The following is a 26832-nucleotide window of genomic DNA, read 5'->3' as shown; positions in this document are numbered from 1 at the left end:
GTACTAAATAATTACTCTAAAGTAATAATTTGAAAAAAATATAGGTTATTGTATAAAAGGGCAGTCACAACTGGTGCAAACAAGGAGGAAAACATTCAAACTTTACCTGGCAAGATCATGTTTGGTATTCCCTGAGACTGAAGTGGACTTATCCTCCTCTTTATTGTGGAAACTCTGCAAATCGAGAATGTTTAACCAGAAGCAGATGCAGAGAAGGTATAAACTGCAATTAATCACTGGACGAGAATCATTAAGAAATTTGATCTTACGTTACGCCATCGATGCATACATACTGTCAACTTCCATATATACATGACACAGCACATATATACAGCCCCTGTGCTTTTTAAAGCAAATATCTAACCTATACATATCCGTCTAATTTCCACAAGACTCGCACTCTGGTTCAACTCAAAGCACAAAGAGTTAGGAAAATCTTTGTCCGAACGGCGAAATGTCCTCTAACTTCTTCATTGGCATCGAAACAGGCTTCAAGAAGGAAAGAAAAAAGGGTCCTCATTGTTCTTGTAGATCTGAAACAGCTGTTTAGAGTAGTGATCAGCCAATTTCCGGCAGAGATCTAATGCTTCAGGGTCATGCTCCTGTAACTCCTCAACCGACTTCGTTAGGTCACCAGATGCATCTCCGTCAGTAAGAAACTCACCCAGAGAGCAGCCCCTAAGCAGAACACCATGATATATTAACAACAGAGCAGCTGGAATTCATAAACTGGATACATAATATTTGAATTCAACTCCACAAAACCCCAAAGGAGCATATTAAACAAGATTATCACTGACTCAAAAGGCAGCATTATTAATTATTCACGAGGAAGTTCGGACAGGACATGCAACTGGTCATGCAAAAGGTACATTATCTAACAAAAGAAACGTACAAGAAACATATACAACCATCGGGCAACACGTACAGATAAAGATCACTGAAAGCAGCACACATCTTGTTGCAAAGGAAGAGCAAACAAATAGAACCATCAGGCAATAAGTTTATCAAGCAATAAACATAAGACCTGAAACTTGTAGTAATTATTAGATCGATGGAAGCATATAAGCTTCCAGCACCAGAGTGTAATACCATCTCGTTTCGTTCAAAGAAAAACAAGGTAAACATAAGATGCTTATGTATAAGATAACATCAAAGCAAACACAGGAGAAAACATAACGTGTGTGCAACTTGCAGGCAGCTTTGACAAGCAAATCATAAGTCAAGCATCCAACATAAGCATCAGTACTAAACAAATTGACCAAGGAAAGAGTCTATCGATACGAATGATGGAAATACAACCTACCTGGGTGCATCAAACTTGCTAAACCCACGTTGATTGTTGTAGAATGCTTCCTTACTAATTTTCTCATCAGCAGTTTGCTGTCGATAGAGAGCACATACAGCTTTCATGCACAACTCAGGTTCCTTACCAAATGCTGCAAGCATGTCTGCCTCAAATTTCCACTCAGACTTATGATCTTTGCTTCTTTTAATTCTCGATAAAATCTCGCCAAAGTCCGTTTCACCATCAGATGTATCTTCTGACTGACCAGAAGCACCATCCCCATCAGAAGCATCATCGGCATGAGAAACATCAGAATCAGCAACTATAAAGCTGCTCGAGCTGTCGTTATCACTGTCTAATCCAAAATCTTCAGAATCGTCATCCTCAGCATCTTCGGTGGTAGGGCCTGCACGATGATGCTGAACTCCGCTGGATGATTTTCGTTTTGCCTTCGCTTTAGCCTCACGTTCCCTCAATGTCATTAGGTGCCGCCTCACGGGGGTCTGAGCATGTTCGACATGGTTGTCTGGAGAAGTATTAGCTCTTTGGCACCGATTCATTTCACAAGTAGTACCAGGTTTATATAATTCCTGAAGATGCATCCTCTTTAGCCTACCTATTGGAACACAATCATCGTCACCACTCTCGCTATCAGTCTCGATAACATTAAAAGCCCGTTTCCTTTTTGGAATCAGTACAGCAGAGTTATCTTCATCACCAGCTATACTGTCATTGTAGTCCTCTTCGTGACTGGTCCTTGCACTGTTCTCAATAGTCATTGCTTTTCCACCCTCTGGAATCCCCTTATATGAGCGGTAATCTAAATCCAAACCCTTTGAATTTTCCTGATTGTTAAGAGCATGCGTTTCGTTGTTAGTTTTATCTTCTTCTTCATCACTATCATGGATGTCAATAATGCCAACAGCGTGGGGTTTGGCAACTCCAGGAGTAGATGAAGCCATTTTTCTGCTGGGGCTTTCCTCCTCTTTGAATAGTAACTTTTTCCTAGCTCTCCTGCCGTAGTGTAGGCATGCAACTTCTTTTTCGCCTTTAACATCACAAGAATTACTTTGCATTGTAAAGTTTGGAGGAGAACCTGCCCAAGAAAATCCAAAGCATATTGTATGTGGCCACAGCTGGTAATTTCACCAAAAAGGGAAGTAGGTATAGATTTGACTACATGTCAAAAATGCTAATCACTGAGAATGATTTCTTCAAGGTCAACCACTAAAGGAAGCTCACTGATGCCGATTAGAAAATCTTTTTTTTTTTTGGCCATGTAAAACTCGCCGATTAGACAATCAAGATGAGATAATTGAGTAATTAAGTTTTAAAAAAGGTTTTCCAATCTATTGTACGTACGAGATACATAATAATAAGACAATCAATGTTATCATGCCAATCAATCATAAATGCTAGAAAACTAACTAACCAAATTAAAAGCAAACAAAACGATGTTGAAAGGTCAAAGTACCTGAAACTTTCAAATGTGCAGCTTCTTTACCACATGATTTGCAACCAGAGCCCACATCAACCAGATCCACCATCCGTGCATCCCAATGTCCACCACATGACTCCTTGAGATTGCCCATTTCCTTTCTTCTGCTCACACCATGTGCAAGTTCATTAGCAAATTCACCATCCGTCCATTCGAAGCCTGAAATTCGTTCCTTGATCTCGCTGTTCTTTTGCTTCAAAACCACAACTTCACGCTCAATAGCCTGCTTCTCAGCTTCTAATGCCTTGAATTTATCCTCGAGCGCTTCATAATCACTCTTCCATTTCCGGTTCTCCAATTCCAACCTCGCAATTCTCTCTTCAACACTCTCACCCCTATCCATGCCTGCGCTAAGCCTACAAGCTTCCAACTCTTTTTCAACAAAATCCAAGCCTCTGCTGTCATCCGGGCATTCCACTTCATCCAAGTTCGAATTCATATCGAATCACGGCGTCTCCTAAACTTCAACAAATCAAACATACCAAGATCAGCATCTCAAACTTCCTATTAGGAGAGCCCTAAGTAGCATAATGACACAGCAAGGGGCAAATAATGAAATTAAAAGATTAAAAAAATCCTAAACACATGTTAACACCAACCAACTCGGTCACACACTAACAGTACGCAAGCTCACTCTAGTCTCCAGCTTTCGCGTAATACCATCCAACAACATCCTAAGGGACCATAAACAGAACAACCCAATACACAATACGAGGAAGAGGAAAATACCCACAATTCAAAATACAATCTTTCTTTCCATTTCTCAACCGCTTCACGCGAAGAAAGAGCAGCAGACTTTTGATGAGACAAACCAAGGAGAAGGCGCATACCAAACGGCCGAGCGGGCGTCGATCGGCTTCGCTGTCGGAAAGATGAAGCCTTCCAGCCTCGTTCTGCCAGGGCTTACGGCCTTCGTGCTCGTCGCAGGTGACCGAGCCCGGAGAGAGAGAGAGAGAGAGAGAGTGGAGCCGCTGGCGCATCGGAAAACTCGACCGCCGGTTGGCTTCTGAGAGACGATTGACGTCACCCAGACAGTGCCCGGTCACGTGGCCATTGAATGGCCGCCACGTGCTCTTAACAACGTAAAAAGTTTTCCTCGATATTCCTTTTCTTTTTGTCTGGCTATTTTTCAGTTTCTACTTTACACACTTATATCATAAGAAAATATTGTAATACGCGGAAGTGTTTGATTCAGCTTTGCAAACGAGACTTAAGAAAGTGCAAATGTCTTGATCTAATTAAACCAAATTTGTTGGTACTTATTTTTTTTTTGAGTCTATTCGTATTTTCATATTTTGATTTTTCATATTTTTAGGTGAAATAATTATTTTTTCAAATATATGATGAGATATTAAGAGATATGGTTAAATATTAAAAAATAAAATGAGGTATTGTAAGATATTATTTCTAGTTATATTTTAGGAAAGATAAGGGTCACGTAACTTTTCTTTAAATAGGGAAGTCTTGTAATTTTTTATAAGAGTGAAATCTGAGTGAAATATATTGAGTCAAAAAATTCTATCTATTCTCTTCTTTTCTTTGCGTGAGTTGCGATTGTTTTACCTTCAAAAATTTCTTCCATCAAATCAAGTTGTTGCCGCGTCTCTGACGCTCAACAAATTGGTATCAGAGGTCATTAGGGAAATGCAAATTGCGCTTAGTGAAAAATTCTTTATAAAGGCTATTTTGACCTAAATAATGTTTGACTAGTGCTTTTGGGTTTGATTTTTTTTTTTTTACGACGGGGATGGGATCAAACTTATTGCATCTGATTGCATTTGCAAAAAAATGAAAAGGATGAAAAATTAGAAAATTAAAATAAGATAAAAAAGAACAGAAACGATGATTCTGTTTTCACACAACGATGTCAATTGTCCGAGAGTTTTCTTCTCTCATCATGCCCGAAGTGGTTGTCAAAGTGAGGCAACACTAGTGGCGCCTATCGCCTCACTTCGACGATCACTTAGTAGTGGTCACACCTCACAATCTTTAACGAGCTTAATCGACCTGCGAGCTAGATCTACTGCTGATCTACCAAACCCCGCCACGGTGGTTGCCATTAGAAATGGCCACCACCACAGGCGACGGTGGTCCCGTGTAATAGTAGAATAGGATTTTCTATATACTTTTTTTTATTTTCCTAAAGTAATTTACTCAAATATTTTATTATTTATTTAATTCTAGTCTAAATTAAATCCAGTCACCTTGGATATGACAAATTCACTTAAATTTTTTTTTTGTATTATTCTATTCCATTCGATCCGAATGCTTATCTCGACGACCAGCGTTGAATTTCACTCGAACTTGCAGTTTACACACAAACTCTGCTTTTCCATTGAAACAGAACAAACAGTCCGTACGTTCAATCTCTGACCGATAAAGAGGTATGCAAACCTTTGATTTCCATTTTTCTTGTTCTCGTCATTTACGAAAGGAAGATTTCGCGAAAACATGGAAACCCGAAATGTAAAATTTCGATCTTGCGGTTCGTTGAAACGATTCCGCCGTTTCTCTGTCGTTATTGCGTTCTTCTTTCCCGCGGTACGGTAGTGCACGCTAGGTGCTCGATGAAATGCCTGCGAAGAATCGGGTTGTTTATTTAGCGGTACTTTTGGCAGGGCATGCTTTGTCATTCTGGATAAAATAAGATACCTAGGTGGATATTGGGTCGTCATGGTTGAGACCGAATTCTGGTTTTGCTTTCGAGACGAATCATGATGGATGTCCTGTGCCAGTGCTCGTGTTAATGCTATATCTCACAGGGGAACTAGTTGTGGCAGCTCATGGCTAGCGGTAGCGGGAGGAGATGCCTCCTGCTTTTGGAGAAATGCAAGACCATGAGACACTTGAGAGAAGCTCATGGACAGGTGATCACGTGTGGGCTTGGGAGTAACAGCTTTGCACTAAGCAGACTCTTAGCTTTTTGCGCAGACCCGCGTCATGGAAGCGTTCATTATGCATGGGAAGTTTTCCAACGGATCCAAATGCCCACCATCTGTATCTACAACACCATTATCAAAGCTTTCTTGCTCAATAACGACTTTTTCAGTACCATGAGCATGTACAATAGGTTATTGATAAGCGGTTTTTGTCCCGATAATTACACGATTCCTTATGTACTGAAGGCTTGTGCAAAGCTGCATGACCATTATCTAGGAGAGTCTGTCCATGGGCATGGGTTAAAAGTGGGACTTCTGTCGGATATTTTTGTGGGCAATAGCTTGATCTCTATGTACTGTGAGCACAAGAGTATGAGAGCGGCAAGAAAAGTGTTTGATGAAATTCCTAGGCGGTGCGTTATCTCATGGACAATAATGATTTCTGCATATGCAAAGGTGGGAGATGTTGATAGTGCAAGGGAGTTGTTTGATGAGGTTACTGAGAAGGATAAAGGTATATGGGGTGCCATGATTTCTGGATATGTACAGAATGGTTGTGTTAAGGAAGGACTGTACACGTTTCGCTTGATGCAGTTGAATGGTGTTGAGCCTGATGAGTCAGTGCTGGTTAGCACACTCTCTGCTTGCGCTCACTTGGGGGCTCTGGATACTGGTATTTGGATTCACAGGTTTGTCAACCTGTGGCGGTTGACATTGAGTTCTCGACTGTGTACCGGTCTCATAGATATGTATGCCAAATGTGGGTATATAGACATAGCCAAGAAACTGTTTGATGAAATGCCTGAAAAAGATAATATTTGCTGGAATGCTATGATTTCAGGATATGCAGTCAATGGTGACGGAGAGAGTGCACTCAAGCTGTTTACAGAGATGGAGAATGGTGGCATTCGACCAGATGACATCACATTCATTTCCATCTTCACTGCATGCAACCATTCAGGTTTGCCACGTGAAGGTCTGAGGCTGTTGTATAAAATGTTGACAGTGTACAAAATTGAGCCTAAGAGTGAACACTATGGTTGCTTAGTTGACCTCCTCTGCCAAACAGGGTATTTGGAAGAAGCAAAGGAAATACTCCTGAAAGTTCCAAGAAGTGGCTCATTTGAAGAAGCTATTGCTTGGAGAGCTTTACTCCAAGCTTGCTGTAAGCAAGGAAACTCGCAGATGGCTGAGTTTGCAGCTGAGAGACTTGTGCAGCTGGAATGTCACAGTGGAGCATATGTTCTACTTTCTAACTTATATGCTGTTGCCGAAAAGCAAGATGAAGTTCAAAGAATCATAAAGTTGATGACAAGCAGAGGAGTTTACAAGGCACCTGGTTGCAGCTCAATTCAACTTAATGGGGGTGTTTATGAATTCATTGCTGGAGAGAAAACACACCCACAGATGGATAGGATATATAGTACTTTGGACAAGTTGAATAAGCAGTTCGACTGCTGAAGGTTGCAACCCTTTTCCAGTATTAATTCTACCATCTGCACTTGAAAGAATGGTTTAACCCTCACCTGGTTTTAGTGTACCACTTTGAGGATAGATAGCAACAAGACGATGTCCCAGTCTTTGAATGAGTCTGCTACCGAGAGGAAATAATAAAGAGTGAAGGAGTTGAACTACACAGTAACAGTGTTGAAACCCTCCGACATGTTCACAAAAATGAGAAATCGAGGTCCCAAACCCTCCGACATGTTCACAAGATGAAGCATGAAATGTCCCAAGAAGAATTTGCTCTTCGATAAAAGGCTAATGGAAGCTTGAGACAGGTGGGACAATATGAAGTTACCGACATTGGATGGACATAGTAAGCTTTGGAGATAGTAGTTTTAGCAAGATTGAGATGGTCTTATTTGATGTGGCTGTGGATACAAATGACTCATGAGGAACCAATTTACTTGTGGAAGGTGCTGGAGGGATTTCTTTTGTTTAGACTCCACGATGACGAAAATACTTCTATTTGTATCTAACATATTATGACATTTCAATTTTACGGTCTCTCTTAAAAGTCTGTTGTCTCACTTACCTGGGATTTGATTAACAAGGATGTGATAATAAAATGTGACTTATGTTTGACCGCATCACCCTCTCCAGCACTCTCTCTCTCTCTCTCTCTCTCTCTCTCTGAAATAAGTGCATTTGGTTTTGAGATGAGTGATGTATGTTTTCTCTGGTAATTAGATGACTGATAATTTTGAACTAGTGGTATAGTAAAGAATTTGTAGCTCCTAATCTCTCTTTTCTCTGGTGGGATACAGGAACCAAAGAAATGCAGTTTTTGAAGCTCATCAGCTCGAGCCCTGCCTGTTCTCTCAGAAAATCATTATATAACAAGAAGTGGGTTTCACCATTTACACAAGGGACTTCTTTGTCCGCAGGGGATGTGGAAGTGAGGGAACTTGTTGAATACATAGATTCGCTCAAGAACTATGAAAAATCAGGAGTGCCAAAAGATGCAGGTACGGATTCGGATGACGGGTTTGATCTTGGTCGGATGAGAAGGTTGATGGGTCGTCTAGGGAATCCTGATTCGAGGTTCAAGGTTTGCTTTTTGCTCCAAATTCTTTTTCATTGTTCTTCTAATTTTTCTTTGTTTATAAAAGTAAATGTATTTTGTCCCATGAGAAGCTCAAGAACTTAGATTTAACCCTTTACAACTGGTTAATGCAAAATAATCTTCGTTACTTTATAATTGATTTATTTGTTAACTACTACGACTGAATTTGTTTCAGTCATTTGCGTGTGAAAAGTACATTTATTGGACTCCTCATTTATTTGTCTGATCATTGGATTGATGAAGTAGCTTCAGTTTTCATATCTGAGACATCCTTGTAGAGGTATCTGTTGATATTGCATGCTTTACTACTTCTCTGTTTCTCTTTAATCTGAGTATGTCTTCATGTTACTTTCCTAACAACTGCATAGGCTATTCACATTGCTGGGACGAAGGGGAAAGGATCTACTGCAGCATTTCTTGTGAACATCTTAAATGCAGAAGGATATGTTGTGGGTTGTTATACTAGGTGTTGTGTTATCACATCTGTTGACTTTATTAATATTTACTTTTCTTTGGTTGCTTTTTCATTGTCTCCTTCCTTATGACTGGCAATATGTTCTGGTTGCAGCCCACATATTCTGTCAATCAGAGAACGCATTTTGGTGGGAAATCCAGCCAAGCCTGTGCCAGCAGAGAAACTAAATTGCCTATTCCATCAGATAAAAGACATTCTTGATGAGTCAATAGTACTTGAAAATGGTTGCCTGAGTCATTTTGAGGTATGCTAGCCTATTTTTCACAAATAACACTTTGTTGACTATTTTAAGAGTTCGTGTGAGTGAGTTTTTCCGGTAGCTGCTGCATAGAAATACTAGTGATGAACAATGAATCATTTTAGTGGGCCATAATCTAAATGATTTTGCCTGTTTGATTCTCCCTCTTAACTTGTCTTCCTTTTTTTTTCCCTGTTTTACTCCTTTTGTCCTCTTTTATCTTTTTGTTGCACTCATGATGCATTTTAGTTCCAAGTGTAAGTTTTGCAGTCGAATTAGATTAGGAGATCCACTGCATTTCCTTCCTTTTTTTTAACAGTTCATAATATTCGCTGACAAAGATAACTCCATCAGCAGCATGCATCATTTTATCAGATAGCTTGTCGATTTTTGGTCTTTCTTGGCTATTAAATTCACTATTGGGGGATTGCACATATAAAGATGCACTCTGTTTGCAAATTCAGAAACATGCACCCTTTTCTTACTGACTGATCTTTTTCATACTGACCAAGCAAAATATTTCAGGTTCTTACTGCTGTGGCATTCACGCTCTTTGCCCAAGAGAATGTTGATATGGCAGTTATCGAGGTTGATTTTACTAATTACAAGATCTCTTTTCCATGGCTTCACTATTCTTTTCGCAAGTTTCCATGCGAATTCTCTTGTCATCCTTATCATGAGTGAAAACTTGGAAAATGGATACAATAGTGATGTCCTTTTCTTATGGAAACAGGCTGGACTGGGGGGTGCTCGAGATGCTACAAATGTTATTTCTAGTTCTGGACTCCTTGCATCAGTCATAACAACAATAGGCGAGGAACATATGGATGCTCTTGGAGGTTCTTTGGAAAGCATAGCAATGGCGAAATCTGGGATCGTTAAGCACGGCTGTCCAGTTAGGTTGTTCTTGCTGCTTATATGTGTGACACGTTTGTAACTACCTCCATGTTCGCTTGAATGTCTTCCAGAAACTATAACACTTTCTTCTTTAAGTTTGGTTGCAAATTTAAAAGGAACTCTTCATTAAATCTAATCTTACTGGAAAAACAACAAGTGGACATTGACAGCATGATGTATTTTTCTTTTTCACCTGTGAGCAGTCAGATAAAAAGTGGCTGGTTGCGCAAGTACAACCACTGTATCTCATGGCAACTGGACTTTTCTGAATTACCTTCAAATTAATGCATGCATCTTTTATGAAACTTTAAACCATTTAATCCTGCTGAAGTGGATGAAGATATCAGATTCATATAGAGCATAAGAGCTCTTAGAATGACGTTGGTAACTAATGCTCCTGAGACCCACTTGTCTATATTGGGGTCGCTGGACTCACTTTCTGGTCAAGTGACTGCTTAAGATAGAACTTTTTTTTGCATAACGTATGTTATCTTGTGAGATGTTCTTATAATCAGCTTAGCCATGCTCTTAATTCTGACATGTGATCACGATCTCAGTTGGTGCTGGGGGGACCAGTTGTTCCACAAATTGAGCGCATTCTTCGTGATAAAGCTTCAGTAATGAATTCGCCAGTGGTCTTAGCATCTGGTGCCGGGAACAGAAGTGTTATAGAAAGCATTTGCTTTCTCGATGGTAGGCCTTGTCAGCGTTGTGACGTTGTCTTAGAAGTTGAGAGGGACTTGCAGCTGGTATGACCTTTTAGAATCTCTGAATAGTCTCTGATCATTATGTTTTGAGTTGTTGGGAGATTTTCATGGAGACATGTCGTTTGGATTATGCAGTCTACTAATTTGTTGAATGTAAGGATGTCCATGCTTGGGGCCCACCAGCTTCAGAATGCAGTAACGGCCACATGTGCTGCACTCTGCCTTCGTGACATGGGTACTAACAATTACCAATGTTTCATTGGGTTGATTTTCCCTGATTGTCTTTGCTGTCTTGGTCATGATTGCTGTATGATTTTGTTGCAAGGTTCTATGCTAATGTATTGATGCATATTGTGCTTAAGTATGAGTCTTTTTTTATGCTCATCTTCAACAATCTCCATTTTATATCGTAGTTCTTTAGAAATGCTGAACTTGTGTCTTGAGAGAGCTTGATGCTTTTTCAAAAGCCAGAAATCTTGCGTATGCCTGTGTTTGTATGAGACGGAGCACTCGCAGACAATTGAGTTCTCTGCGATCACTTTGTGACTTCTGATTATTTCAGTTGGATCCGACACTAAACGACCATTTGTTCAACGCTTTATATTAGTTCTTTCATGATGTTAGACACTTTATTTCATCATAGCATAGAGGTGATCATTAAACATGTTGGTCCTGTCAGTTTAAGAATATGTACAAGTATCTTTTTTTTTCCTTCTTTTCAATTCACGTCTTGTCTTCCTGACTGCAGGATGGACAATCTCTGACCAATCCATAAGAGCTGGATTGGAGCGTACCCATTTGCTTGGAAGAAGCCAATTTCTTACGTTTACAGAGGCCAAGGCACTGGGACTACCTGGAGCAGCAGTACTGCTGGATGGAGGTATTGTGGTGCTCAAATGCCTATTCTGTACCTACACTTTGCACATGACTAGTTTTCTTTCCTCACAAGCCAAAAAAAAAAAGTCTGTATATCTCTATATGTTGTTAGTATTATGACTTAAATTTATTCGTACTGTAGATGTTTCTTTATTGAGATTTGAGAGAGGTACAGGCATCTGTAATTTGCCATAATTTTAGTATCCATAATTTCTAGGGGAGTCAGTATCTGGTGTTGTGCATTTTTGCATTTACTCCTGCCATAGTATGTGTTTGCTTAGTAGATTAGTGACAAATTTTGTGAATCTTGTAATAATTTCTGTATTGTTCTCAGCGCACACCAAAGAATCTGCTAGAGCTTTGGTCGAGACTACCAAAATGACCTTTCCTGATGCGCCATTGGCTCTTGTTGTCGCGATGGCTAGGGACAAAGACCATGCGGCCTTTGCAAAAGAGTTCCTTTCAGGTAATTTCTGGTTAAAGTTGCTTGACCCACTTTCAATCTCATCACTGATCTAAGTGAAGCAAATTAGAAATTGAGATCATTAGATGCTAGGAAAGATCAACAATTCCATGAATCTTATTAGTTATGGTCTGTGCTGTATGTCTAGTGCAACCTCTCCTTGTAGGTCGTGGTTCTTCTATATGCCTTCGCTTTGAGTGCATCTAGTACACCAAAATATACGCTGTGCAATTTTTCAGGTGCAAGATTAGAAGTTGTCGTCTTGACAGAGGTTGATATTGCCGGGGGCAATGCTCGTACGACTCCCTCGACTTTGTTACGAGATTGCTGGATTCAAGAATCTGAAAGAATGGGCATTGCGGTTCTTCACGATAAAATGCCTGAATATCAAGAATCATTTGGGGATGGATCGGAGTGTTCTTTAATTGGGATGGAAGATAGAGTCATATTAACTGCTGCTAACAGTTCGTTGGCTGATTCTCTGCATGCTGCAAACAGAATCCTGAAGAGAAAAGCCAGAAAGGGACCGGCTCTTCTTGTTGTTACTGGATCTCTACACATGGTTACATCGGTGTTGCTTTCTCTTGGTGGTTGAGTCGTTCTTTTTATGAGCTTTTTATTTGTTGTCTATGTGTATCACTAATTGAATACATGTTGCCATTGGAAGTTGATTAATTTTATTGCATCTTGGTCTGAGAGAGTATATGTTTAATTTCCTAACTTAAAGGACTCATCGATACATATATTTTCCCCGGGATTGTCCGAATTCTGATCATTTCTCTATCGCCTTTCTGTGGACATTTTCCAAAGGAATAATCGGGCGTAAATTCACCTCATGTTTCAACTTTTGAATTGCTATCTTTTGTTGGCTTCTCTATATAGCTCACTGAAACAGTAATATCAATCGGCCAAAATCATGCCAAGTCCATCGAAATTGCTTTTCTTGGGGCCTTTGCTGATCGTTTAAGAAATCATCACCTGCTCGTAATTCGATCATAAGAACATGCATTTAGTCAAAATTCCGATATTTAGTGTTTCTTTGAATGAATACTCGAAATTTTTTTCAATGAACGGTTATTATGCATCTTGAAGTGGTTAGACGACATCGGACTCTTGATGAACGGTTACTTGGGAATTGTAGAAGCATTTGCATTGTACAGATGTAGGAGTAACATGTTACATTGCTGATTGTAATCCACACTGAATTCTACAGAAAGAATACGATTTTGGCTGAAGGGATGCATTGTGTTCGCATGTACTGCTTGAGAAATCGTATTGAGTTTGCATGACAATTTCCCGGACTATCAGTATTGCTGCATGTAGCTCCCCTGCGTACGTACGTCAGGCCAAGTACTAGCTACATCAGGAACAGAAAAGCTACGGTAAACAGTCAAATCTTTTTATTCTTGCCAAGCCGAATACAATCACGTAACACGAGCAATCGAGATCACAGGAAGAGAAAACTTAAAAATGGAAAGTCACCTATAATACCCGTCGACCAAGTAATTAAATTTGATGAAGTATAATTACAGGTGAGTAAAGAGACATCATCGTTTCTGGCTTTGCTTGCTTGCTAGCTAAAACCTGGAAATGCTGCCTAAAGGCCAAACCTAACTATAACTCTTGACATTACCACATTGTTTCCTAAATTATTTCGGTTCAAAATTTAGGGAAAGAATCCGGGGTTGTCAAAGGAAATGTCCTCGTTAGCGAACTCCATGCCCCGAAGCGGAAGATCTGAATCCGAACGTACTGTTGCTTGAGAGTTGTTCCCTGAAGTAGCGGCCGAGACAATCATACTGAGCTCGGATTCTGGAGCGCCGAAACTCGGGCCGACCTGGAAACCGTCTAACCTAGCTGGAGACACTGAGAAGCAGTTGGTCCCGGAAGTTGACGAAGGCAGGAAATGAGGGATACTAGAGAAGTCGCTGTTGTTACTCATGATGCCGAAAATGTTATCCGGGGTGGAAGGGAAATTGAACATTGAAGAAGTTAGGTTGTGATTGTCGTTCTTGGAGTCCAAGGTCTGAGTTAGGACCGTGAGGCCTCCACGGAAGTCGAACGCAATGTCTTGTGAATGGGTTTGGTTTGGCTGGGGTTGCGGCTGTATGACTTGGAGAGGGGCGGCATCGACGGAGGCATTGGAATCAGTTTGATTTTCAGGTAGCGGAGGAGGGACTACGGTGGCGGGGTGGTGACTGCACGTGTGCCTTCCGCGGTATGTGATCTCGAAGACAGTGGGGTCGTCATCGGATCTTTGCACTTGCTTGGTAGCCAAACAACCTTGGACATTCCTATGAGTGCACCTATAGTAGCCCCTGAATATGAAGTGTGGGATTATCAATGAGAGCTAGATATGGAGGCCAAAGAAACATAATAAAACTCATATCCACTCCTAGCCGAGCTACTTCTGAAGTGTTCAATTATACGTTAAACTTTGGTTGGCTAAGGAAGAAAAACGTGATAGCGACATAGAAAGCTGCAGAACTAAATAGCCATTAATAACTGAAAGCGTTCTCAGGCGATCGCAACGTGAGAAAAAGGTGGCTGATCATGAAACAACCTATTATGTATAGGATGATCATCGACACAACGAAAATGATTATGCAGCTAAATGATGACGTCTTTCATCCGGACCTTTTCAGACTAACTAACTTCCCATCTGATGAAAAAATGGAAGAAATCTGTCTAGTCCTATCACATAACACGGGGACAAGTATCGAGTTCCTTCCTTCCTTAACGTTTTCAAGGATGTGGCTTATCACAAGTCCACCGATGTAACTCCTTGGCGAAGATTTTGGACTAGGAGTGAGTGAGGCAAGATCGTGAAGTTGTTTACTCTGAACAAAGGAATAGTGTTCTAGGGAATCTTTGTGGTGATAGAGCTGAGAACTAGAGAATTCATCGTCTCTAAACTCACCGTGGATACTTGGCTCCAAGAATGTCCTTCTGACCATACTTCCTCCAACTGAATCCGTCGTCAAGTGGCCCTTCGAGTCCTGTGCCTGGAGCGACATGGACCCGCTTTGTCCACCGCTGCATCGCCTTTCTGCAACACATTTGGTTGCCGTCACAAATCATGCAACAATCATGTCCACATGCAAACATCAAGGGCATTGTCGTGCATGCAACAACTGGCAGAAAAACCATCACATGATTCACTTTAACTGATTACCTCTTCCTAGGAGTGGAACCATCATTAAGATCCCGGTCTGAGTCTCCTCCGCTCATCGGGCTCCCGCCGAGCGAAGGGGGAGACTCCGACATCCGGCGCGGACACCCTCCACCCGGAGCCTCCGCGTTGAGCATGGACAGCGCCTTATCGTATGAGGCCAGGATCCTGTGGATGAGCATTTCTTGGGTTTGATCGTGTGATGAAGAAGAAGACGATGATGAAACAGCTAAATGGAGCTGGTGTTGGAGTTGCTTGGTCAGCTCCCTGCCCTGTATAAGCTCATTCAGCAAGTTCATCTTTTCCCATTCTCCCATATTCTCCATGACTTCAAAACCTCAACGAGAACGTAAAAGACGACTCGGTTTTCAAGCTGTTTCTGACGCACAAAGGCTAGTTGCATCAGAGATCAGATGCTCTTCGAGCAAAAGACCTCGAGCAACAAGAATGCCAAGAAAGAGAAGGCCAGGAAGCATGCACAGCAGAAGCGGTTAAAACAGCAAAAGAACTGGCGATGGTTTCCTCACAAACTACAAGACCCTGAGATTGGCGGGAGCTAAAAATCAGATCCGGGCCGGTCTAAACAGATCTGAGAAGGGATTCACAACACGAGAAAAACACAAAAGAGAGAGACGGAACTTTCGCGTCTCGAACGGGTTCGGAAGAAGCAAGAAGATGATCCAAGAAATATCAGAAAAGAAGTGGAGCACCCTGAGGAAGGAAGGGAGACGGTGGCCGAGGGTGGTCATATATATGGGAAGCCCGTCCTTTTTTGATTCCAAACGAAGGGGGAAAACGAAAGAAGAGAAGAAGGGAGGGAGGAAGTTTGACCGAGAAATGGCGGAAGCCGAGTAAGATTAGACTCTCTATCTCTCAGATTTTCTTTAGTTAAGACCGGTCTTCGGTCATAGCCACAGGAAATACTATTCCCAGTCCAACACACCTAGCAACAGAGGGTTCAGTCCAACGGCTGACCGTTTCTCCTCCCCCCCCCTTCAGGAGCTGCACCCAAACAGTGGATCCCATGTATGAAAACCACTTTTCCCTAACACCCTTTTGAGAGAAAAACATACGAAACGCCCCGGGACCCTCGACCCGACTCGCGACATGGATTCGCGGGTCGATGCAGCGGACCGTGTTCAGTTACTCGATACGCTTATCCGGGTGCTTGCGAATTACTCTCGGCAGATTCGGTATTATACGGTGGTGGTGATGGTGTGTGGAATGAATATACGATGTCGAAAGGCGGTCAAAGGTCGGAGCTTTTGGCGATGGAAGATGGAAAAGGTGGAGAGAGAGAGAGAAAAGAGAGAAGGATGGTGATGACCGAAGAATCTTCAAACCTTGTTCCGCGTCGTTGCTACTGCCCCCCCGTTGCTCCCAACTTCCAAGCAAAGCTAGAGCTTCCCCACATCCATAAAAAAAAGAAATATAAAAGGAAAATTAGACAAATTAATAAAATAAATGCTCGAGAGAAAGAGTGCTAAAGAAATGGCGATGGCGTCATGCTGGCGCTAGGTTGGAACCCTCTGCTTACGTTGACAGCGATGGATCATGTCTAAAAGCGGGATGACAAAAACGACGTGGCGTTTGTTTTGGGCGCATGTGGGGGCCTCCCCTAAAAAAATTGACGTGGAAAGGAAAAGTTTCATTTCAAACCACGGATGACTTGGATTTTTAATGGATTTTATCTTAATCAATCTCATTTTGTCCCCGCTAAAAAGGGGTTCTCGTTTTGCCCTTTCAATTTGTTGAAATTTATGTCAAATTCACCTCGTATTGTTATTATTATTATCTGTCTTAATATCGGATATGTCAAACGTATTGACACGGGATGCAGGTTGTGTTGAGGAGAAAATGTTGGTGGAGATCGAATCGAATTTCAAGCATCGATTAAATGTTTGTATCATCGGAAAAGTTAGTGCTTTGAACATATGAAGATGACTCACATCAAAATTTATATTTGCAATATTAAATAGGAACCAAATTTTAATAGTTCAAAGCATAAATGAAATTAACTTAGATAAGGGTCCATCCGAAAAAGCACTTTAGTTGTCCCAAAATGAAAAAAAAAGAACAAACAAGAAAAGCCAAAATTCTCTCTAATTATTCTTATTAAGCAATTGTTCGAACTTAATAAGAAGATTTAGGGTATGTTTATTCTGGGAAAAACTTCATGATAAAACCAAATGCTTCTCATAAAATCATTTTCTTGAAAAATTATTTTCTCCTTTTCAAGTTAGGGAATTCATTTTCCTAACTTTAAAAATGCATATATACTTTGACTATAAATGATTTTTCATTGTCGGATTATTTTTCCAGTAAATTAAACGTGTGAAAGTCTAAAAAGAATTAACTGGCGAAATTTTTATTCACTTAAACAAACACGTCGATAGTTTCTCTTGTTGTAAACCATTGGTCTGCCAATAGCGGGGAACCGACCGAGCGGGTGCTTCTGCTTTAGGCAACAACCGCAGCACCTAAGTTTGAACGCCTTTTAAATTGTTCGAAAAGCACGTAATTAAGAAAACCATTAAAGTCTGACATAAAACATAAAGGAAACCATTAAAGAACTAAGCACTGGTTTAAAATACGCTAATCATGTCCGGGGAAATCCAATCTCGGGCAGATGAACATGGGGAGATGGGGTTGAAAATTGGACTTGTTCTATTGATTTTTTTAATCGCGATTAGGGTTTCGCTTAGCGAATTTCGATGCTAGATCAGGATAATTTGTGGGTCACTTCCACGCATGCACAGACAATGTTGTAATAGTTTAAGAAGTATCCCTCTATAGTATTGGATCTTCTTTCGTCAAGCTCAGGACTGTTAATTATTATTATGTGATTTTCCATATTCTCATGCACGTACTACTGTTGGCACGATCATAAATAAAAGAAACAATTTTTTTTAGGAGCAATTAACAATAATTATTTGTATGGTGCGAGGTCGAACAGACATCATGGTGTCTCCTAGTAGCATTTCAAGCAAGGGTTGACCTAATTAGAGTAACTAGCATCCACTTGTGCTCAGATTCTATTGAGTTCGCAATCTTTGAATGATTAGAGTATGTGATTAGAGCATCATGTATTTAACATTTCCAATTTGCAAATGCTCTAACCGGACACAATTGTCGAAATGAGTAGCATTCCGATATTCATAACATCTAGCTGTGGACAATGGTAACAAATATTTTACTTATCGGTGTATTTTTGCCCTAGATGTTTATTGAGAGAAAGAGGAAGTAGGATTTGTTGTAGTTTATGGATTCTCCCTTTTTGCAATAGAATTGGCCCTAAATCGAGCTCAAATCCTAAATCGATCTGGATAATCAAAGCTCACTCGAGTATTGACCTTCGAACTCGGCAAGTTAAAGGTTTGCAAGTTGCTACAGTGTTCGCCCTATCTCGTGGCTAGTTGGCTACCTTGACTTTGTTACTCACCGATGCGAAAATCAGGAACAACGATCATGTCTTGAATTGATGAGAGACGCCCAACTAGACAGTAATTAGTAAAGAGTATGGTGATACATGGGCCATAAAAAGAGCGGGACTCTATCACGAGTCCAAGAGTAACGCCACATGATTCCTCGAGAAGGCTCAAATATTTTTCACCACGAACATAGTTTGAACTCCCAATGTCTCCCCCACAACCTTTTGCTCTACAATTGGAATCCAGAAGAATGGAAGAATGGCTGTACAACTCTTTCGATATCAACCCAAAAACTCTCACCTGTCAATGGGGATTGGGATAGCATCTTCTCAACAAAAGCTTGAGCTCATTCTTTTACTTACGCACCACGCAAACATTTACATCCTCGTGCTACGACAGATTCAACATTTGCCTTTCTGATTCTCATCCTGGCAGCTAATCGATCGAAAGATGCATGATCGACAAGCTTAATATAAGACTTGCGGCCAAAAAAGCAACTTACGTGGGACCGATTATTGTTAACTGCTCTTTTTATAAAGTGTTCGAGAAAGCCATGAGATGGACTAAACTGAAGATTAGGGTTTGTCAAAATTTAAGCATAAATTGACCGCCCAAGACATGAGAGCTATCAGAGTTAGTGTCGGTTCCTTTTGGCTCTTTTGCATAGGATTTTTAGGAGTGAATTTAGTTTAGAAATTGAACCTTTAGATTTAGATTACCAAATTGTTTTCTCATCTTGAAAAATGCTCGGTTTCGGCTCATTGCTCTATGATAGTGTTGAACTAAAAAAGGTGTCTATTGTTAGCACATTGCTCCGATCGATTATTTTATTAGAATCGGTAGGCATTTTCAAGAAGGTGAGATTTAAACAAGTTTCCCTTTACAATATTGGATCTTCTTTTATGTCAAGCTCAGGACTGTTAATTGTTATGTAATTTTCCATATCCTCATGCACGTGCTACCGTTGGCACGATCGTAAATTAAAGAATCAAATTTCGTTTAGGAGCAATTAACAAGAATTATTTGTCTGGTGCGAGGTTGAACAGACATCATCGTTTCTCCTAGTTGCATTTCAAGCAAGGGTTGACCTCATTAGTGTAGCTAGCATCCAATTGTACTCAGATTCTATTGAGTTCGCAATCTTTGAATGATGAGAGCATGTAATTAGAGAATCGTGTATTTAACAATTTCAATTTGCAAATGCTCTAATCGAACACAATCATCGAAAGGAGTAGCATTCCGATATTCATAATATCTAGCTGTGGACAATGGTGACGATTACTTTGCTTTTCAGTATACTTTTGCCCTAGATGATTGAAAGAAAGAGGAAGTAGAACTCAAACCCGAGACCTAATAATGGCATGAGCTAGAAATTGCGTACCTTAAGCCGAAATCCTCAATTTAAAAAATTTGTTGCAATTTTTTTATCTTTCTTTTTTCAATAAAATTTACCTTAAATCGAGCTCAAATCCTAAATTGATCTAGATAATCAACTTCACTTGAGTACCGAGTGGCAAGTTGAAGTTTTGTAAGTTGCAATGTTCGCGTAGCCGCATGGCTACCTCGACTTTGTTACTCATCGATGCGAAAATCAGGACCAATGGTCATGTCCTGAACTGACGAGAGAAACGCCCAATTAGACAATAATTAGTAAAGTGTATAGTGATGCATAGACAACAAAAAGAGCAGGAAAGTCATCACGAGTTCAAGAATTCCACCACATGATTCCTCGAGAAGGCTCAAGACAATTTTTGCTGCGTACATGGTTTGGAACTCCCAATCTCTCCCCCAGACCCTTTTGCTCTATCTACCATTGGAATCCAGAAAATGGAAGAATGGCCGTACAACACTTTCGATTACAATCCAAGAGCTTTCACTTGTCAAAGGGGATTGGGCTCGTTCTTTTACTTAAACGCACAACGCAAGCATTCACATCCTCGTGCTACTACAGATTCAACATTTGCCCTTTCTGATTCTCATCCTGGAACCTAATCAATCGAAAGATGCGTGGTGGGAAATCTTTAGGGAAAGGCAAAAGACTTTACGTATCCTCCTCCACTCTGTACCTTTGCGTAAACACAAAGTCTAAGGTAAGAAAAGAAAGATGTGCAGTGAAGTTGGACCTGTTCAATGCCCAATCATTGTCACAAGGTGGGGTTGGGTCAGCAGTAGTACCATGATGTTTCCTTGAGAAAATCAACGTCAAAAAGTTGGAGCAGAAGAAGAAGAAGGAGGACAGGAAACAACAAAAGAGCGGAAGAGAAATTTCTCCTGGGAAGGGAAGCAGTTCATGGGTGTTGATCCGAGAGAAGCTTCGGATGCAGATGAACCGGGGGACAGCGAGCGACTTTTTTTTCTTTTTTGGGTCGAACAGCGAGCGATCGATGAGCCGCAATGTTGATGAGCGCCCTTCTAGACGCTGATCCGACGACCGAGTCATGGGACCAGCACGGTTCGTGTTGCTGAATTCCAACGCGTTGGAATTCAGGAACCTGTACCTTTCGGGACCATCTTTTTAGCGTTCTTGAATGAAAAGTGTGGGCAGGTTTGAAAACTCGGGTCAACGGCCAGAGATGGGTCGTTCGAATATGGTATTTTGGAAGTTGAAATCGAGGCGCTTTTTGGAATTTATGGAGAGGGGGGAAGATTCTAGTCGAATTTCATGCTTTGAATTGTGTCGGCAATTGGGTTAGGTTAGTGTATGAACGGTTGTATTATATATATGTATCATGTATGTGCTGAATTTTTCTTTTATATCCCATCTTTATGATTGACAAGCTTATTATAAGACTTACGGCCAAAAAAGCAAATTATGTGGGACCAATTATTGTTAACTACTATTTCAAATAGTGTTCGTGAACACCATTAGATGGACTAAACTAAAGATTAGGGTTAGTCAAAATTTAAGCATAAATCGACTTCCTAAGAGATAGAAGGTACTTTTGCTACGAATAAAAATCATAACTAGTATCAGTTCTTTCCGGGTTTTTTTTTCCTTTATGAGTGATTTTAGTTTAGAAATTGAACCGTAAGATATATATTACCGAATTGTTTTCTCATCTTGAAAAAAAGTAGAGTCAAAAGAAAATGCTCGGTTTCGGCTCATCGCTCTATGGTAGTGTTAAACCAAAAGAGGTATTTTTCGTTAGCACATTGTTCCGATTAATTAGTTTTGTCAGAATTGGTATGCATTTTCAGAAAGGCGAGTTTTAACCCAACATCATCTAGTGAGTCTCGACAAAGCCTGGTCATAGACAGGGGCATGCACATTCAAATTACAAAGTTTATTTTGATTAGCTCGAGCCTCCTCATTGATCATCTCTCCCTGCTTAACTTAGTAGACTTTGAGCTTTGGCAGTACAAAAGTTCGGGTGAGGTTGCCAAGCTGATTTGAAGCACTGGTTGCCCAAACCCAAGTCCAAGCCCAAGCCCATCACACTGAATATAACCCACTGACCCAATTGGAGGATCAATGAGCCTAGATGGGCGAGGAGTCTCACTCGAGTAAAAAGAACTACATTCTTCATTAATATCAAATAAACCAAATTCTAATTAAAGCTAACTAAGGCTCCGTTTGTTTCAGAAAAAATAATTTCCTCTTCCGACATTTGGTTCGCTTAGAAAAATGAGTTAACAGAAAATGTTTTCCTAGTCATGCTTAAATTCAGGAAAATGGTTTCCTTTTTAAAAAATTATTTTTCAAAAAAGGTATTTGCGCTTGGACTCAAAACTTTACACTTGGGCATAGAAACCCTTATGCTCATTCCCAATGTCCAGGACCAGGTTTCTGGCGGCTGGGCCCAAGTCTATTAAGGCTAGGCTTAGGACCCCGATGCTTGTGCATGGATCTCCAACACACATGCTTGGGTCCATCGAGGCTGAGCTTGAGCCCGAGCCCCCGACGCCTGTGCTTAGGTCCATCGAAGTCGTGCTTGAAGCCCAACACTTGGGCCCAGGTCCACAAAGGCTGAGCGTGTGGGATCCAAGTACCTGAGCTTGGATCCCCAGCACCTAGGCCCAGATCACAAAAGTCGTGCCTAGGTCCACAAAGGTTGTGCTCCGATCCATCGAGGCCGGGTCTGGGACCTGATGCTTGCGCTTGGGTCCATCAAGGTTGAGCTCGGGATCTAGGTGCCCATGCCCATATCAGTTAGGGTCCATCATCGGCCGAACCCGTGATTCTAGTGCCTATACTCGATTCCTCGACTACCCATGTGCAAGTTACTAGTGGTCGAATATTGTATGTCTATTTAGAAAAATCAAATCAAATTTTCATACCAAACGACGGAAAAATATTGTTGAGTTCATTTTCAAGTTTTAGCTAAGCACTGGAAAAAATATTGTCATTTTCCTAAAAAATGTTTTCCAAAATTGTTTCATTTTCCGTGAAACTCTGTTTGTTTCGTAAAAAATAAACGATTTAGAAAATATTTTCTTAAAAATAATCGCTTGTATCGTTTACAAAAATGAATGAACGAGAAATATTTTGATTGATCACGAAAATGTTCAGACATAGATCGTTGTCGACAATGAAAATATTTTCCCTATACTAATTATTCCAAGCGACACAAACGATTATTTTCAGGATAATATTTTCTAAATCATTCATTTTCCGTGAGACAAATCGGAGCATAATTCACCTCACAATTTCAACCGGAGCTAGCCTTCACAATCAAAATTTTAGGAGAAAACACGGGCGGAGGCAGCGTCGAAGTGCTATCGTCGTCCCCAACGAAAAAAATTGCGTCGGATTTGTTCACAGGTATGTAATCAAGAATCAGACAACATTTGTTTCGCACAACGCATATATCGATCGATGACTAGTAATTGAACCGGTGCCCCGACGGACCGAGTCTTTGCTAGTATTTCCGGCAACAATAGACGGAGTCGTTCCCTGTACTCACTAATTCATAGAGATGAAGCCCCATTAATTGCGCAAAGAATCAGAGTTATGTTTCTTCCACAAAGGCCAATGTTGCCTTCGCAACCATGAAAAAAGTCGAAACACCAAAACTTGTGAAATCTCATGCTGTAACTCCGGCCCCTGTACTTTTTGGCTTGGAACCATATGGCGAATGAACACGAAGCTGAGAACGTAATTAAAGTCAAATCACTTGATAAACATGGCGGACTTCGGTTTCTTGCGTTCTCGTCTTCTCTCGGCGAACCCTTCGCCGTGCTTCATGATCCAGAACCTCTCGATTTCCGCCGCGCTCCGTCCCGGAATCCGCCCGGCTATCAAGTCCCACCTGCGGAAAGAGAAAGCCCGCCGTTGAAGCCATGGCACGATGAGATAAACCGAGTCTCGAATCATGGAGCAACAAACAAAATTTGTTGACCAAATGATAACTTGAAATACCAAATTAGTACACTACTATGTAGCATGTGCGCATGCCTATGTTCTCCGGAACGTGCATAAGCCTCTCAATTTTGAATCAAATCTTTTGCATTGTACATTAACAGAAGCACATGCATGTCGGGAGCAAAAGAAGACAAAAGTTTTGAAATGTGTTTGGAGAGATAGGAAAGATAAAAAGAAATGCAAATTAGATTGGGAAAACACTTTTATAAAACGAGGGGGAAATTGTCCGGTCGATCCTAAACCTACCGTACGGATGCCGATTCAATTTTGAACTTTCTAATTTTGCTAATTCAGTCCCGAACCTTTACGTGAAATCCCAATATAGTTATTCTCGTCTATTTTCGTCGGAAATCGCTGAGGTAGCGATGTGCCATGGATGGCGATGACCGGACTGCCACGTCAGCGATGTCTAGCGAAAATTGATCGGAAAGACCACATTGAAATTTCGGGTAAAAGTTCATGACCGAACTAACAGAATTGAAAAATTCAGGATTGAATTGACATTTATAAAATACATTTACAATTGAATGGGTAATTTTCCCTAAAACGAAAGAGATCTATATTCACTTTAACCGGACAATATTTATTTTCGATTTGTTGACAATCATGTCGACATATATGAGACCAGTTGACAATTACTTTGATCATTTAAGTTACCTCTTATCTAATTTTTCTACAGCCTATGGACATGGCACGACATCTTAACAGAAAAAAACTTAGCATCTAATGAAATTCTCAAATGAAATCACGAAATCTAATTTGAGGTGGGATGGCCTCCTCCTTGATTGCTTTCTTTGAACACAGAGATATTATTCACCAAAAAGAGCGCTTATAATTGTCGATGCAAAAAACAAACTTCATTTGGTTATTGGAAATAGCAAAAATAATTGAAAGATCAAGAAAACAGTCAATCCACTCGAGAGGACAAAAAACGTGAGGCGTAAATCACCCGACACGCTCTATATATCTAAGTGGACGAGGGGCCAGGATGCGAAAAAGTGATCAGCAGTCAAGTCTTTTAAAATCATGGTGGGTACACACACGTGGACAGCCCACTTCTCATTTTCGTCCTCATCCCAATATATAATGGTGTCTTGAATCAAAGGCAAAAGAGAAATCCAATCTTAGCTAAGGAAACCCTTTACTTCATTCTAGTTGGAGACTCGCCGGAAAGTGGACGGCAGCCCGCACGACGACGAGTCTGCTCCCGTCGAGCCTCCTCGGCAGCACTAGCTCTAGGTGTTCTTTCCCCCTAGCCCCCTAGCCAGGGCTCGGATTGGCCTGGCCTGGCCTAGCCTAGCCTTCGGGTCGACGCCACTTGTCTATCACTTCTAACTTCTAAAGCATGTAAAAGAATTGATCTGTCTTGCGAAATTGCAAAGAGAGGAAGGACTTTATACGTTACTCGAAGATGGAGAAGAATTCGATGTTCACCTTTCGCCGACGAGCCTATGCATTCTGTGGATCAGGTCCTCCTCTTGCTCGGTCATGTTTATGTGCTCCCACTCGATGCTACTAACCTCTGTTGAATAAACAAGAAAGAGACCATTTCTTAGCCGAAGGAAGCAGCACATGCATGTTATCATGGAAAGAGAAACAAAGCAAGCAAGAAATGATAAGTGACTCGAGGGAATGCGAAATCTAACCTTCTGAATCGGAAGGTCTGGCGATTCTGGCTTGTCTCCGGCAACTCTTTCCCAAAGTTTCCATAGGAATTCACCAGAAGAAGAAAGAAGAAGGAGAAGGAGAAGGAGAAGAAGAAGAGGAGGAGGAGGAGGGGAGAGACAAAATGAGTGGGGTGTGCGTGCGGATATTGGGATATGGACATTTAGTAGTAGAATGAGACTTGCTAGAAATCCGATAGAGAAAGAGTATATATTGATAATATACAAGCGCCACAAAACCCGTCCCGCTCAGTGCTTCTCTTCCCAACCAACCATGACAGGCTTTGGCCTTATTGCCTCGGTTGACTTGTAGGATTTTGTAGACTTGTAGTTGACAATCCAATCCCAATCTATAGAGAGAGAGAGAGAGAGAGAGAGAGAGAGAGAGAGAGAGAGAGAGAGAGAGAGAGATGCCTCCAATGGAAATCTGCTTAAAGTTAAGAGTTCTTTTTTTTCATTTAGTTTGAGCTACTATACTCTGCATGGTCCTAAGCTGATATTGGTGTAGGTTGCATGATGAATCATGTTTGTCAATTAGAGTGTAATTCCTCCTTATACTAGGGTTCATTTGAGCTAGCAATACATCAGCATGATTCTTGACTTTATACAACCTCGAGTGATATATAATACACGACAAATCTTGTATTGCGGACTAATTAAGTGATCTTATATACTCGGCCTCATGATTATGTACATGGATCGCATGTGGATCCGACACTTCCCATCGTTTGCGCTTATCCCATCACCAATGTTCTGAGACCCTGTAATGGTTATTCCTAATGAGTGAGAATCAAAAGAGAGAAACCTGGTCTTCGTGGCTTGGTGATGCTTTTGCTTGATGACTGAATTCGGGCAGATTGATCTGCAGTCCGATTCCGTCACCGCGTTTCTGTCAAGCTTTCAAGCATCATTCGCTTGGAGTTCTCATTCGACTCTTCAATTTTGGCGGCGGTCATTTCTTGACTCTTATTAGATTTCACCGTCTAAATTAACTGATATATAGTTTACAATTAGATCACTCAGAAGCAAGCCAAAGAAGACCGCAGCAAGTTTCAATTGAAAACCAGACAAACGGGCTATAATGGCGACTTTAAAAAGACTGAGGGCTAGTTACACATCAGACCAGCTACATGACGCATAAGAGTTTCCCTGAATAAAGATAAAGCCAAGTGTTCTTCATTGAATATGTGACGAGACATGAACTGTTTCTTTCCCCAAAGTACAATGCGTTCTAGTCATGTTATGATTCGACGAAGCATGTGGCCATCCATGGTGGGACAGGAGAAGCCAAAGAAAAGAAGACACTAGCTTTC

General features: G+C 40.9%; 5 protein-coding genes across 12 annotated transcripts; 2 read left to right on the top strand and 3 right to left on the bottom strand.

The window, feature by feature from the left end:
* Window positions 1-250: 250 nt before the first annotated feature.
* LOC115686057 (uncharacterized) lies at window positions 251-3798 on the bottom strand. 4 transcript variants are annotated; one of them, XM_056304205.1, is made up of 4 exons: window positions 3617-3798; window positions 2793-3248; window positions 1307-2384; window positions 251-678 (listed from the first exon to the last, which is right to left on the bottom strand). In XM_056304205.1, the coding sequence occupies exons 2-4, from the start codon at window positions 3223-3225 to the stop codon at window positions 492-494; spliced, it is 1698 nt and encodes a 565-aa protein (XP_056160180.1). In that variant the 5' UTR covers window positions 3226-3248; window positions 3617-3798; the 3' UTR covers window positions 251-491. The 4 variants fall into 4 exon arrangements, with proteins under 4 accessions (XP_056160180.1, XP_056160178.1, XP_030467100.2 ...); XM_056304203.1 differs by having other exon boundaries at window positions 2763-3243; XM_030611240.2 differs by having other exon boundaries at window positions 2763-3248; window positions 3617-3797.
* A 1223-nt stretch (window positions 3799-5021) lies between these two features.
* LOC115686059 (dihydrofolate synthetase) lies at window positions 5022-12593 on the top strand. 5 transcript variants are annotated; one of them, XM_030611244.2, is made up of 11 exons: window positions 5022-5170; window positions 7936-8219; window positions 8603-8700; window positions 8803-8953; window positions 9473-9535; window positions 9681-9842; window positions 10402-10593; window positions 10687-10786; window positions 11300-11431; window positions 11762-11893; window positions 12130-12593. In XM_030611244.2, exons 2-11 carry the CDS (start codon window positions 7947-7949, stop codon window positions 12483-12485), a joined length of 1659 nt encoding a protein of 552 aa, XP_030467104.1. In that variant the 5' UTR covers window positions 5022-5170; window positions 7936-7946; the 3' UTR covers window positions 12486-12593. The 5 variants fall into 5 exon arrangements, with proteins under 5 accessions (XP_030467104.1, XP_056160183.1, XP_056160182.1 ...); XM_056304209.1 differs by having other exon boundaries at window positions 5088-5170; window positions 8056-8219; XM_030611243.2 differs by lacking the exon at window positions 5022-5170 and adding an exon at window positions 7453-7584.
* LOC130135336 (pentatricopeptide repeat-containing protein At2g20540-like) lies at window positions 5179-7746 on the top strand. The gene has a single exon (XM_056304210.1). It carries the CDS (start codon window positions 5570-5572, stop codon window positions 7124-7126), a length of 1557 nt encoding a protein of 518 aa, XP_056160185.1. The 5' UTR covers window positions 5179-5569; the 3' UTR covers window positions 7127-7746.
* A 675-nt stretch (window positions 12594-13268) lies between the features above and the next one.
* Window positions 13269-15810, bottom strand: LOC115686060 (probable WRKY transcription factor 53). Its single transcript, XM_030611246.2, has 3 exons — window positions 15066-15810; window positions 14811-14939; window positions 13269-14208 (listed from the first exon to the last, which is right to left on the bottom strand). The coding sequence occupies exons 1-3, from the start codon at window positions 15386-15388 to the stop codon at window positions 13557-13559; spliced, it is 1104 nt and encodes a 367-aa protein (XP_030467106.2). The 5' UTR covers window positions 15389-15810; the 3' UTR covers window positions 13269-13556.
* A 7580-nt stretch (window positions 15811-23390) lies between these two features.
* On the bottom strand, window positions 23391-25719 carry LOC115686062 (MYB-like transcription factor ETC3). The gene is made up of 3 exons (XM_030611248.2): window positions 25502-25719; window positions 25290-25377; window positions 23391-23742 (listed from the first exon to the last, which is right to left on the bottom strand). The coding sequence occupies exons 1-3, from the start codon at window positions 25563-25565 to the stop codon at window positions 23604-23606; spliced, it is 291 nt and encodes a 96-aa protein (XP_030467108.1). The 5' UTR covers window positions 25566-25719; the 3' UTR covers window positions 23391-23603.
* Between the last annotated feature and the right edge of the window lie 1113 nt (window positions 25720-26832).

Source organism: Syzygium oleosum, unplaced genomic scaffold (assembly GCF_021117445.2).
Source record: "Syzygium oleosum isolate NSW1041296 unplaced genomic scaffold, Sole_v2.1 Sole_v2.31, whole genome shotgun sequence".
In the NCBI taxonomy this organism is placed as follows: domain Eukaryota; kingdom Viridiplantae; phylum Streptophyta; class Magnoliopsida; order Myrtales; family Myrtaceae; genus Syzygium; species Syzygium oleosum.
This window is presented reverse-complemented; position numbering and strand designations above follow the sequence as displayed.